At 38.0% G+C, this 12720-nt stretch overlaps 2 protein-coding genes across 2 annotated transcripts in view; both read right to left on the reverse strand.

The window, feature by feature from the left end:
• Positions 1 to 12720, reverse strand: part of LOC149570807 (uncharacterized) — a 146643-nt gene that overhangs the window by 83803 nt on the left and 50120 nt on the right. The window lies entirely within an intron of this gene.
• On the reverse strand, positions 6066 to 6764 carry LOC149570809 (uncharacterized). Its single transcript, XM_089808211.1, has 2 exons — positions 6502 to 6764; positions 6066 to 6373 (listed from the first exon to the last, which is right to left on the reverse strand). Exons 1-2 carry the CDS (start codon positions 6730 to 6732, stop codon positions 6251 to 6253), a joined length of 354 nt encoding a protein of 117 aa, XP_089664337.1. The 5' UTR covers positions 6733 to 6764; the 3' UTR covers positions 6066 to 6250.

A 12720-nucleotide genomic window follows, 5' to 3' on the forward strand; every position in this document is an offset into this window, starting at 1 on the left:
CAGAAGATGAAGAAGAGGCCTACAATGAAGAAGAGGATGTCGATATTATGGAAGAGCTTCATTATGCTTACAAGAAAAATGGCGACCTTAAGAAGAGGATTGCAAAACAGAAATCAAAAATTCAAGAATTGTATGAAGTCCAAACAGAGTCAAACAAGGTAATTCAAAATTCAAAAGAACAATTAGAAGAAGACGGATAAATTCAGAATGAGATGATGAGAAAGTTAAATGCTAAAGAAGATGATTATGCAAAATAAGAGGAAGAAGTCACCTTGCTGAAATGTCATTTAGAGAAAAACCACCACCAAATTGAATACCTGTCTCAAGTTCAAAAAGAGTTCTGAAATCCTAACTAATATCACTGACAGCCAAAGGCTATCTTGAGCAAGACTGTAGTGGGATATGAAAGAGTTTCAAAGCATCATGATAATAAATTCAAAGGCTTCATTAAAGAAGGTTGGTGTGCAGAAAATTCGTCCACTAAATTCAAGGGAGTTGAACTTAAAAAGGATTATGGGAAGGAAGGATATAAACCTAGCTTTCATGGATGTTGTTACTCATGCAATTATTTTGGTCATAGAGCAAGGGAATGCAAAACTCGAAATCAAAACTTCCATGGATGGAGAAGGAAAAACCATTATGGGCACTTAGCACAGCATTGCAGATATGGGTACTTGAAATCACATGAAGGATACAGATGAAGTTTTACTACAGACGAACATAAAGGGCTTATGTTTGTATGAAGAAAGAAACTTGGCAAAGACAAAGAAGAGAATGAATCTTTCAGGACTTTAAGACGGGATAATCACAAAGGAAGAACTAGACATGTTTGGAGAAACAAGATAACTAATGGAGAAGAAGAAACCATTGCAAGTGCAACTTGCAATACATATACCTCCTAGGTTGAGAGGAGATGCATTAGTTCAAGGGGAGATATTTATGAGATATTCATTTGAACCCTTGGAGCAAAGAGTGAGATGGTTCAAGAGCGAGATGGTTTATTTTGAACATCACATTCAGAAAATTCAAAAGCTGATTGTATTGATGTCAAAGATTGCAAGAGGAACATTCAAAGAGATACAGTAATGGCAGAAATTAAACATACATTGAAGAATTTTTCTCAAGAGGAGTACTAGAGAACTTTCACAAGGGGAGCTATATATCTGTACACATTTGATGACTAGTTTGCAGGTGGAAGACTGATGATTATCCCTTTGCCAATGATGTCAAAGGGGAGAGAAAGAATGGAGGAGAACTAGAAAAGATGAGAAAGTATTGCCATCAATGATAAAGGGGGAGATTGTTGGAATATTATAATTGATGTCAAAGGATATGGAAGATGACAATTGATCTGAATGTTCAATAACTATTTAATACAGTATGATGAAATTAACTAAGTACACATATGATCGAGCCTAGAATCTCTAGGGGTGGACAAGTTCGAAACAATGCAGATATGAATCTCATACAACACATGGTAGCATGAAGAGAGTTAAGTGTATAATTTGGATTATAAAGAAGTGGCCAATAAAATATCAAAACAATAGATAACAAAGATTAATAAAAGGACAAAATATACAGAGGCAACAGAGAGAAAAATCATTGCAGATAAAGACAAGAAGCAAAAAATGGATGCTAATCATTGCCTAGTAAACTCTATTACTCAGGGGCGTAGATGCATATATTGGAAAGCTATTCAAAGCTCCTAACATCACACATATTTGTAAGCATCCATTAAAGAAATATGAAGACAACGATGTAAGTACAGGAATGAGATCAAACAAGAGTTTATGGCAGCATACACTAACATCTTCGTGTGTATTCAGTGCCAGAAATTAGAGGTCATATGCCGTTGAAGACTTGAGGGAAATGAGTCACGTTGGAGGCTCATATATAGTCAGCAGTGACTTCTAAAATAAAACGATAACTATGGAATTTTGGAAGCATTCAAATCAAGATAAACAAATAATATATCACCAGTGAATGTTTAGAATGGCATGAATGTGAACAGTGATTATATGTATGTGTAGTAGTGAATGGTAAGACACTGTAGATTTATAGCAGCATGCACGACAGTAATTAGAAAAGTTAATAGTGATAAATTTGATAAACGCTATCATGTAACACAAAAATAGATGACTCCAGATGTTTTGCAGATTCAACATCCTTGAACAGGTGTATATTAAACTCTGCACATTGTTCAAACTGTCGGGAAGACCTTGGCCTGTACACATGAATCAGAATATCTCCATATTCAATTTCTTTGGATATATATTCTGTGATTGATTTCTACAGTTATCTTCTACTCTTACTACAGGTTCTTTTCAGGGATAACTTTAGTGGCGAGTATTCGCCAAATGGCGAATTTCACATATTGGGGATCCTGAATTTGGCGAAAAACTTTGCACTTTCGGGGTGGCCATGTCACCTGCACTTTATGAAAATTGGGTCCCATGCTTAAACAAATCACCAATAATGATACAGAATTATTTTTATTTTGGTGATGACTTCGCTAATTGAACTTAATCATTATGTCATATCCCCTTCTCAATGCTAGTGTTTCGGTGCCAGGTTAATCCATCTCTAGATCCAGATAGATTAACGGCATTAACTAACAGGATGCCTACCAGTCACAACAGAGGTTTAATTTTATATACTTCAGTACTTAAAGTGTGTGAATAAAGTCACTTTATGTTATAAAGTCATTTACTTTATAAAGTGGTCTTAAGTGACTACAGGACAAAAATGGTATTTTTATCCCACATTCCTTGCTCCTTGTTTTTCCCCTCACTTCAAGGTGTTATAAAAGAAGAGCTTGTATTGGGATTTGAACACACAAGAATTTCATAAAGGAAGCATTGCGAGTTTCTGGTTGCTTGAATGTGGCTGGTTTGAAACTGTGAAGACGAAAACCCTCAAGTTTTAGAGTTTTCTAAAGGGGTTTGACGTCACCCCAACCTTCTTGCATTCAGTATATACAGGTTTGGGCAAAAGAATCAGCAAAGTGAAGAAGTTCCTAAAATCGAAATAGCAATCTTAGAATTTTGATTTTCCATAACTTTTGGATTTTCAGTGGTAGAATTGTTCATTGCAAGAGTTGGTTCTAGAACATAGAGACCAAGGAGGTTTTGCGCAAGGTGGAAATACATGGTTACGGGTAGAGGTCACTATTTTCAGTTCAAGTGAGGTTAGCTTATTTGGTGACTGCTACAACAACATTGGCAGTTATCTGGGAAGCATCTCAGGGATCGAGTAATAACATAACACTACATAGTTGAGAGAAGAGTAACCGCGGGTCACAGGAAGGGTGGAGTGGGCCACGACAGCTTGGAAAATTCAAGCTTCACGCTTCCCCCCCATACGGCAGAAAACTAGGTTGTGTCAGAGGAAAACGCCACGTCCACATCATGAAGTCTGAGACATTTCTGGCACCCTACAATTGGAATATTGAGCATTTCAAGAGCAAATGTCCAAGTCACGAGACAGGGCATTGGTTTATATGCATACAATAACCGTGGTAAGCTCTAGTAGCAACGTCGGGGCAAAGAAATCTTCATACTGTCATTCGGGTGGATGTTCAGATAGTCGAGAACAACAGCTACTAGGGAGGAGTATGTCCATCGTAGTGTGAGCCCCACTCTACAAATATCCAAGGAGCAGCTTCAAGGATAACTGGTTATTTGAGAAGACACCAGGACTTGCGAGATAACAGTAGCTGCCTCAACACATTCACTAAGGATAATCTCCTATTTCAGGTTTGTTCTTCTTGCTGGTCTGCATAGTTAACTCTCATATCCGCATTATTGTTATTATCTTCAATATATGATTGTAAGTTCGTTGGTTTGGTTGTATTACTGGATCTTTGAAGAACTCTAAATATCAAGTTCAGTCTGAGATTTATTAGTGCAAAAAGGAATTGTTTATGGGTTTAAATTCAGCATTTAATGGTGTTTAAATTAGCAAATAGTGGCTTAGGTTGTTCGTAGGTTTGTTAATGAAACATTAGGTGATTGGTGGAAAACTATCTGACAAAATTAATCAGTTAGAGTTTTTAGAACTCTGTAATAAATTTGGGGTCAGTATATTACACATTCCACATGGCAAATTAAATATTTTTGCCAACAATTTCCGAGGCTTGTCTTATTCGATTGGTCACATTTGCCAATATGTGGTAAAACTTTAAGTAGTTTATATGTTAAGTAAATATACTTTACACGTGTCTCTATTCTGGAGACTTTCCAAGTAAGTTTTTATCCTTTTAATCTTTGACCTAAAATAGATTTGATTGCAAACAGCTATTATTATTCTGGAGACTTTCTCTAAAACTTGTTGTCCTTTAACATTTTGGCCCGAAATAGGATTATACTATTGATTTAGGATCATCTTATGGTTAAGAAAATGGGTTACCATGTCTTAGATGATATAAAAATACGATATCTAGCTATTTGTGTAATGTTTTGTCCCCGACGTCACTTCTAGGGAGATAGGTTGGCCATACGGTAGTATTCTGTGCACAATAGGGAGATCGTATGGTAGTGTGGGAGCAATTTAGGCAAAATTGGAAAAAGGCCATACTGAAGGTATGGAGTAAGGTTATACGGTAGTAGAGCAAGGTCGTACAGTAGAGGTGGAGAAGGTTGTACAATAGTTGTGGAGAGAACCGTATGGTGATTGTTGTGTCCGTACAGTGATTGGGGGAAGTCATACAATAGCAAGACACAAAGAGGACGGTGAATTGGAGGGTTCATACAATGAGGATGCGAGGGTGTACAGCATTGAGATATCCGAATGGTGGACCAGTACAATGGGGAATGTGACAGCATGACTATTAATATAAATCATAGTTATGGGACTCGGACTCACCTCTGACTCAAAAAGGTCAAAATCCGACTCGGACTCAGACTTGGCAAGGACTCGGAAAGTTGAAAAACCCATGAAATTCAAAGATTTTTAAAGATTTTAAGATTGTTTCATGTATCTTTTAGTCAATTAACATCAAATACATAGTAATTGAGATAAATAGAAGCTACTTAATACACATACACAATTTTGCATAGATCACATAAGTATAAAAGTGAATTTCTGAAGGAAAAAAACTAAATAACACAATATAAAGTTATAAACTATAAAGTAATAAACATGGTGTCACTCCAGTGTCAAAGACTCAAATGTCTACAATATTCATAGATTACAAATTTCATAGTATCAAATTCATAAGTTAAAAACATATATCATAATCAAAATAACAACTAGAAGACTAAGGCTCATTGTAGTCTATGTCCTCCTACGAGTGCACCTAAGATAAGTCATGGAAGACTCTGGAGCCATCCTCTCTCCCTGTGTCTGTGGCTGAGCCTGAACTTCATCCTCATCCCCACCATCATCCTCATCCTCACCCACATAATCCTCATCATCAAACTGGGATCCATCACTCCTAGCCTCAGGGTCCTGCACTCTGTCTCCTCGCGCTCTAGCCTCCTCAACTGCCATCGCTATTGCCTCAGCCTCCCGATCCACCTGATCTACCCACTCTACATCTTCATCACTGAAGACAGGATCAGCCATCTCTATGTTCCACTCTGCATGAGGATCAACATTCTCTAATACAATCGGTGATGTATCAATGCCAAGGATCTGTCTATGGCAAAGGTGAAGGTTGTAGTGAACAAAGACAAGATCATTTAATTTTTTCACCACCAACCTATTGCGCTTCTTTGAGTGTATGTGCTCAAATAGGCTCCAATTACGTTTGCATCCTGATGCACTAGATGGCTGGCTCAAGATGCGAATCGCAATCCTCTGTAAATTTGGCACGTTTGTGCCAAACATCTCCCAGCATGCATCTGAAACAAGAAAATTTTGAATCATATCAATAACTTTGAATTTATCAAATTAAAATGGTAATACCGTAATAGAATTACTATTAGAAATTAGGATGTAGAATCAAAGATTTTTAGTATTTACCAAACATCAATTCTGTCCTACTTTTCTTGCACAACTCCTGTGCAAATAAGTCCCCTTGAGCTTTCTTAAACAGCTCAATCTCACGGACTATATCTGTTCCAACTGCCGAATCAGGTGACATTCTCTCTATAACATTGTAGAGGCTGCTCCACACCTAATCATCAACCTTGAAATGTGGGCTGAATTGGTATGCTAGATTAAGGAAGTAGGTCGCTGCATGTATAGGCCTGTGAAGTAGATTGTGTCAACGTCTATCAATGACATCCCATATAGGCCCATACCTATCTCAATTCCCTGCAAAAAAATAGCGAATGGCCTCCTTCACCCTATCCATGCCCTCATAAATGTAGCCCATTGAGGGCTTCTCTCCGTCAACAATTTGTAGGAGAACAACAAGTAGCTTTACAAACTGCAATCATTATGAAAGTTGGAAAAGAAATAATCAGCTTTAAGTTTTTCTTTAAAAAATGAACAATAATTTATAACATAATTTCATAAACAAAATAAAGTTGAAATGAGGTGAAAAAGGAAAATTACCGTCACAATATCAGCAATTGGTGTCCAAAAAGAAGCCTCATCAAAAACATAATCAGTTGTAGCAATCCCCATAGTGGTCTTTGCATATGATGATGCAATCCACTCCTCACTAACAAACATGCATCTCAAACCTCCCTTTGAATCAAGCAAAGATTTCAATGTAAGAAAATTGGTTGCAAATCCAGTGACCCCTGGACGAGACAACTCCTTTTGCCCATTGTGTTTTCTCATGAGGTTGAGGACCCATGTATGATTATATATGAATTTGCATACACTCCTTCCTCACTCTATAACTGTTTTTATCCAAGGGATTTTAGCAAGATCCTCTAACATGAGGTCAATGTAGTGAGCATTGCAAGGGGTCCAGAATAAGTGAGGGTGTCTCTCCATAAGAAGTTTTCCTGCAGCAACATAATTTTTTGCATTATCGGTAACTATCTACACCACATTCTCCTCACCCACATCCTTTATATCACTTCATCCATTACCCCACAAAGATATTCAGCATTCTTTGTTTTTCCTAAGGCATCAATTGATTTCAAAAAAACCATGGCACTTGAAGAAAAAGAAACAAATTAGTTTAATGGTTAATGATGAATCATAATTTATAAATTTAATCACTTAAGTACAAGTTCTGCTTCTAAATTTTTAATGTTTAAGACTTTTAAGTACAATTACAGTTTACCTGATGAAGAGACAAGAAAGTTGAGGAGTGTTCTATTCTTATCAGTTCAACTATCAATTATGATGGTGCAACCCTTTCTCTTCCACACCTCACGCTGCTCCTTGATCTCAACTTCTACATCAGCCACCCTTTGGTTCAAAATAGGGCCTCCTAGCTCTTTAGCAGTAGGGGCTTTGAACCCCAGACCACAAACAACAACAGCATCAATTCCAATTTGCCAATAAAGGGACCTAAAACAAATAGAACAAAATTTAAAGTTAAACAAATTAGTATATTATAAATAAATTTGAAAACAAAATACAAATTAAAATAAACAAAATAAGCATATTATTGTCTCTTGAAAGTTGAAAGTTGAAACTTTGAAAGCAATAGAAGACATAAATTTAATTTTAAATAAATAAGTACCTTGCTGCATTGAATGAAATGTTGTTGTAAATAAAGAAGTCTCCAAGTGCCAATTTTGCATTATCATATTTATCCTTGTTCCAACCCATGCCCTCAAGCGATGGTTGTGCACCTAGAACCGTGCGTGGAGCAAACATGGAATCAAGTGTCAATCTTTGCTTACGAATGCGAGGCCCAATGGTCTCACTCGTATAAGCAGTGGCATCTGTAGGTGGAGTAGGGGATAATGGAGAGCAAAAACTAGAAGATCCCTATTGGGCTCCAGCTAGTTGTGTCATTTATTCATGTTACTTCTATTTCAATTCTCTTTTCTCCATTTTTTTCTCTAGAAGAGCTTGCATGTCTCGCATAACATCTTGGGGTACATCTTTGCAATTTTTAGCATCATGTCTAGGTATATGTGCTAGGTGATACTTCAATCTATTTATTCCTCCCCCATTATACACTACACCGCAATGCCAACATGTAACAACTCCCTTTTTGTGCCCTGGGATGGCATGATTCCAAGCCCTATCCCTTGCTATTGCACTTGGGTCTGCATTAGGGTTAAATGGAGGCCTAGTTCCACTTCCCTCACCCTGAGACATAATGTCAAAATTCAATGTGTTTGCTGCTAGTCTGCTGCAATATGAATGTAAACAAAATTAGATGTAAAAAATAGTAGATAATAGTAGACTAATAGTAGAGAGTAGAGACCAAACAAATTTAAACAAAATGAAAGTAAAAATACTAAAAAATACAAATATAAAAATTTAAAACATAGTACAAAACAAATTAAACAATACAAAGAAATGCAACTTGTAGCTTACCTCTTCAAATTTGCACGAACAACGGAAATACAAGTTTGTAAAAACCTCCTCCAAATGCTTCCTTAAGCTCCTTTCAATGCTTTAATGCAAACTACAAAGATGCACAAACCTTTAGCAATCAATACGGGAGAGCCAACTGGTTTGCTGATTTCTCTCTCAAAACCCCAATATTCTTCTTTAACTCTTTCCTCTCTCTTGTGAGCACAAGCAGATGGTGGAATGACCTTTTTAGGTCAATAACATGTTATAAGAACCAAAAAAGTCCACATTAAATAAAAAAAAATTATTTTTTCCACTTTTTCCTACTTAACCGCCAGCGAGAGTCCATGCCTCAGGACTTGACGAGTCTGGCGAGTCCATGGACTCAACGAGTCCGAGTGGACTCTACCAGGACTCAGCCAAGTCCGAGTCAAGAGGCAGATTGCCTCGAAAACCATGACTCTGCCTCTGACTCATAGAGTCCTGGTCTGACTCGGCGAGTCCCATCACATTGATATAAATCAAGTTTTGGGAAATACGCAATACCTTCACCAATTACACAGATGTGTTGATGTGAGTTTTTGTACCACTACATAACATATTAGTAATTGAATATTTGATACGAGGTATCAAACACACAATTCCTCTCTTGAAAAGTTAATGCTCATGTGATAACTCCAATGTTCCTTACACTTGTGGATACTCGCTCAATTTTATCGATGTGATTTCTTGGTAATCACGTAGGTGGCCTTACGCTAATTGTTGAGGATGACTTGGACTTTGGTGGGATGATGGAGATGGTGGTTCGGTGTGAATGCTAGATGATGTTGATGGAGAAGGTGATGGCAATGGGTAATTGTCCTTTTTCAATGCTCTATTCAGATTTCTGAAATTAACACATAACCTTATCTCTCCATTCTTCTTCCTGACTGGGACAAGATTGGTGACCCACGTTGAATGCCTTACTGGGAAGATGATCCGCACATCTAGTAACTTCTTCACTTCTTGAAATATCAACAGTTCTAACAAAGGGTTGACTGGCCTTTGTTGCTGTCGGAATGGCTTACTCCCTTCCTTCAGTGGAATCATGTGTAATGATGGCAGGATCATACGTTTTTAAATCTTCATATCCCCAAGCAATCACGTCAGGGAATTCCCTCATCAAATTCAATATATCTGCTTTCTCCTTAGGTGTACAAACTTTCACAATATGGACAATTTTGGGACAATCCTCTGTTCCCAAGTTAACTTTTTCACACTCGTCACCTCCTATAGGCTAATATTGTACTTTATGGAATTGGTCCATGTCAAAAATTCTTTCCAATTCAATCATTCCCTTTGGAATAGTATTTGTCTTTAAGCTCATAACTCCTACATTGATTTCTGTTTCTTCATTCACCTCACCATCAATGATTTGTGCAGTGAAGACATCTGAGTTAGTCAAGAACTTGAGGATATGTCTATCATCCTCAAACACTTGGAAATTCTTGACATTGTCTGGTACTGATGGAACCGATGTCAATTCAACTCTAAACTTCTTCAAGCCATCCAACTTAATTGGTGCTAGTGAGCTTGCAGTCTATGCGAGGGCATTTGCCACCTGATTGTTTGCTCTATAGCTGAACTTGATATTGAAGGCATAGAAGCTTTCTATCAAATCCCAGATTCTGTTTCTATATCTCTGCAACCTCTTGTCTTGGCAGGCGAACTTCTACTTTATCTGCTTGATTACTAAATAGGAGTCTCCAAGTACATGAAGTATTTTGGCACCTTTCTTGATGGCACACAACGAGCCTAGAATCAAAGCTTCGTATTCTGCCATTTTGTTGGTGCATGGGAATTGCCATTTGTGTGCCTCCAAATATGTTGCCCCTGTTGGGTTGACTAACTCAAATGCAGCTCCGGCTCCTTGCTTAGTTTTGAATCCATCGAACCTTAGAGTCCATACTTCATTGCTTCTCCTTTTGGGAATTCTTTGACTCATTCGTTTCATCTTCTTTTATTTCTGCATTGGGTGGCGTAATTTGGTTCTTTGTTTCACCCATCATACTACTTTCTACTTCATCAACTTGTTGAACCTCAACCTTTTGCTTGCCATGTTGATCTTCTCATTTTAGAGCCCCTAGGATTCCCTTTTCCACTTGTTCCAAGACAATTGTACACAAGGAGCAAGATAATTCCAAATGGAATGCATTGTGGATTATGCACAAGTTGGGTAATAATAAGTCTCTCACTTATGTTCGGTTACCCGACTCAATTCCTTGTTGCATAGTTCTAGTCAAAAAGTTCTTGAAGCTTTCGAAGATGCTTCACCCTCGTCAGATGAAGCATTTGGATCTGACTCAATCAAGATCTCAGTGGAATCCCCTCCTTCACTTATGATGGTCATAGTCAACACGTCTACCTTCTTTGGTCTATAGGTGCTCATATTTGTTTCCACAAACAATATTTTGTTTGGTTCCCCATATTCTTTGACTGTCAACCTCAACCTCGGGGTGCTATCAATCCTGATCTAGTTGGCTAGTCCTTTCCACAGGAGCCACATGTGAGAAAAGTTAGTTGCCATGTATCCATTCAATCTTCTAGCCCAATCTCTACCTAGGATCAATCCATAGGTATCGACCACATCTACCACTTAAATATCTACCATGTGTTCCATTCTTGGATCAGATGCCAACTGCATGTGTATGTTGTGGAGTTCACCCACTACCGGCACTTCTGTTTTATCCAATTGGGTAACCTTTCTATTTGATTCCAAAGGCATGATTCCTAAACTTCTGCAAATGTTCAAAGGCATGACGTTACTTGATGCTCCTGAATCTATCAAGCAATTGTGAAGCAACTTCCTAAACATCCTTACTGATAGCAAGAATGGGGCTAGCTCATCTTTCCCTTGATAGTACACCATAGGTGTCTTATGTAATTGCTTTGGCTTCACTTTGAAATCTGTTGGTTGAGCGGCTTCTTCTTTCTTCACCTTTTCTTTATTGTTTACTGGGTCTTGACTCCTTTGAGCTTGTTGATCTATCAACATTGAACCTTGAGCCACATAAACTGGTTGAGGCCCTGGCTATCTATTGAATTCACTGATATTGCCATAAGCAACCTCTTGTGTAGAGCTTCCTGTCTCTCTGTATGAAGTGTCTTGATATGAATTTGTCATATTCGCTCCTAGAGTATCTTGGATTACATGTACCGAATTGGAAGGAGGCCTCCCTTGAGTATGTGTTGTTGCACCCTGAGTGTGAGATCCTTGTGATTTATTATCTTTCAAACTATCAAGGAACGTATCTCTAATCTCTGCTAACTTCAATAATTCGAACAAAGGGAGATTGATTTTGACCTTCTTCATCTCCTCTATCACACTTTGTCCTAATCTTTTCCACTCTTCATTGTTCATGGCATTGTTTCCAATTCTTCCTCTATTTGCTTCTTGTGTTGACTAGACATTCAACGTTCTTTGGGCACTTTGATTGTTCTGTTATGTGTTTTGTTGAAAGCTCCATTGTTCATTTCCACTGCACCTTGTCGGTATTCGGGTGCATCCCTTGAAGCATTCGGTACATTGTTCACATTGGGGTGTGGATACGTATTGAAATTGTTTGGGGGTACGGAGGATGTGAAGGGTCCATCATTTCTCTTGTTGTTCCTTTGATAGAACCTTGCATTGCTAGCCGGTTGTTGAAATGTTTGGTTCTCAGTTGTTCCTTGAACTAGAACAGTGTCTCCCAAAGGTGGGAAAGAAAAATTGTTATACCCTTTCTGATCGACTACCTCATCAACTAGCCCGTTTGCTGACTCGAGAGGAAATCTTCCCTGGTGTTCTTCATAAGCTTCAAATTCTGGCGGAAATGAAAACTCCTTGAATGTCAAACACTGATCATATCCCAAGGATGGACAATCTCATACCCCGTAACCTTAACATCTTCCTAATTATTTAACTCATCTATTATGTTTTGAAACAGGTTAGATGCTCTCTTGAATTCTGTACACCCTAACTCTGAATGTTGATCAGTGTCATGAAATCTGCAATATTTGGACATGGCAGACTCAACTAAGAATATCCTGTCCACAGGCCTACTATCCGCTGGAGCCTGATTATCAAGTGGCAACGCCACATTTCCATTGTTTGGGCCTATATTCCAAGTCCTCCTCTGGTTAGACTGATTGTTGTATCCTTGAGCTAGTAGCTAGTTGTTACCTTGATAGTTATTGTTTTGATAGTTCCTTTGATAACTGCGACCTTGGTTATTCCTTTGGTAGTCTCTGTCTTGATAATTCCTCTGGTATCCTCCTTTTTGATGGTTTCTTTGATATCCTCCTTGATAACCTCCACCTTGA

Source organism: Cupressus sempervirens, chromosome 2 (assembly GCF_028749045.1).
Source record: "Cupressus sempervirens isolate cs-2001-9-10 chromosome 2, ASM2874904v1, whole genome shotgun sequence".
NCBI classification, from domain to species: Eukaryota; Viridiplantae; Streptophyta; class Pinopsida; order Cupressales; family Cupressaceae; genus Cupressus; species Cupressus sempervirens.

What these genes read in the sequence shown, in the direction of transcription:
- LOC149570809 (XM_089808211.1), bottom strand. Translation starts at nt 6,732, where the DNA reads ATGAGAAAACACAATGGGCAAAAGGAGTTGTCTCGTCCAGGGGTCACT. An exon ending in CAATTGCTGATATTGTGACG is followed by an intron (nt 6,374 to 6,501) that starts GTAATTTTCCTT and finishes TAATGATTGCAG; the next exon opens with TTTGTAAAGCTACTTGTTGT.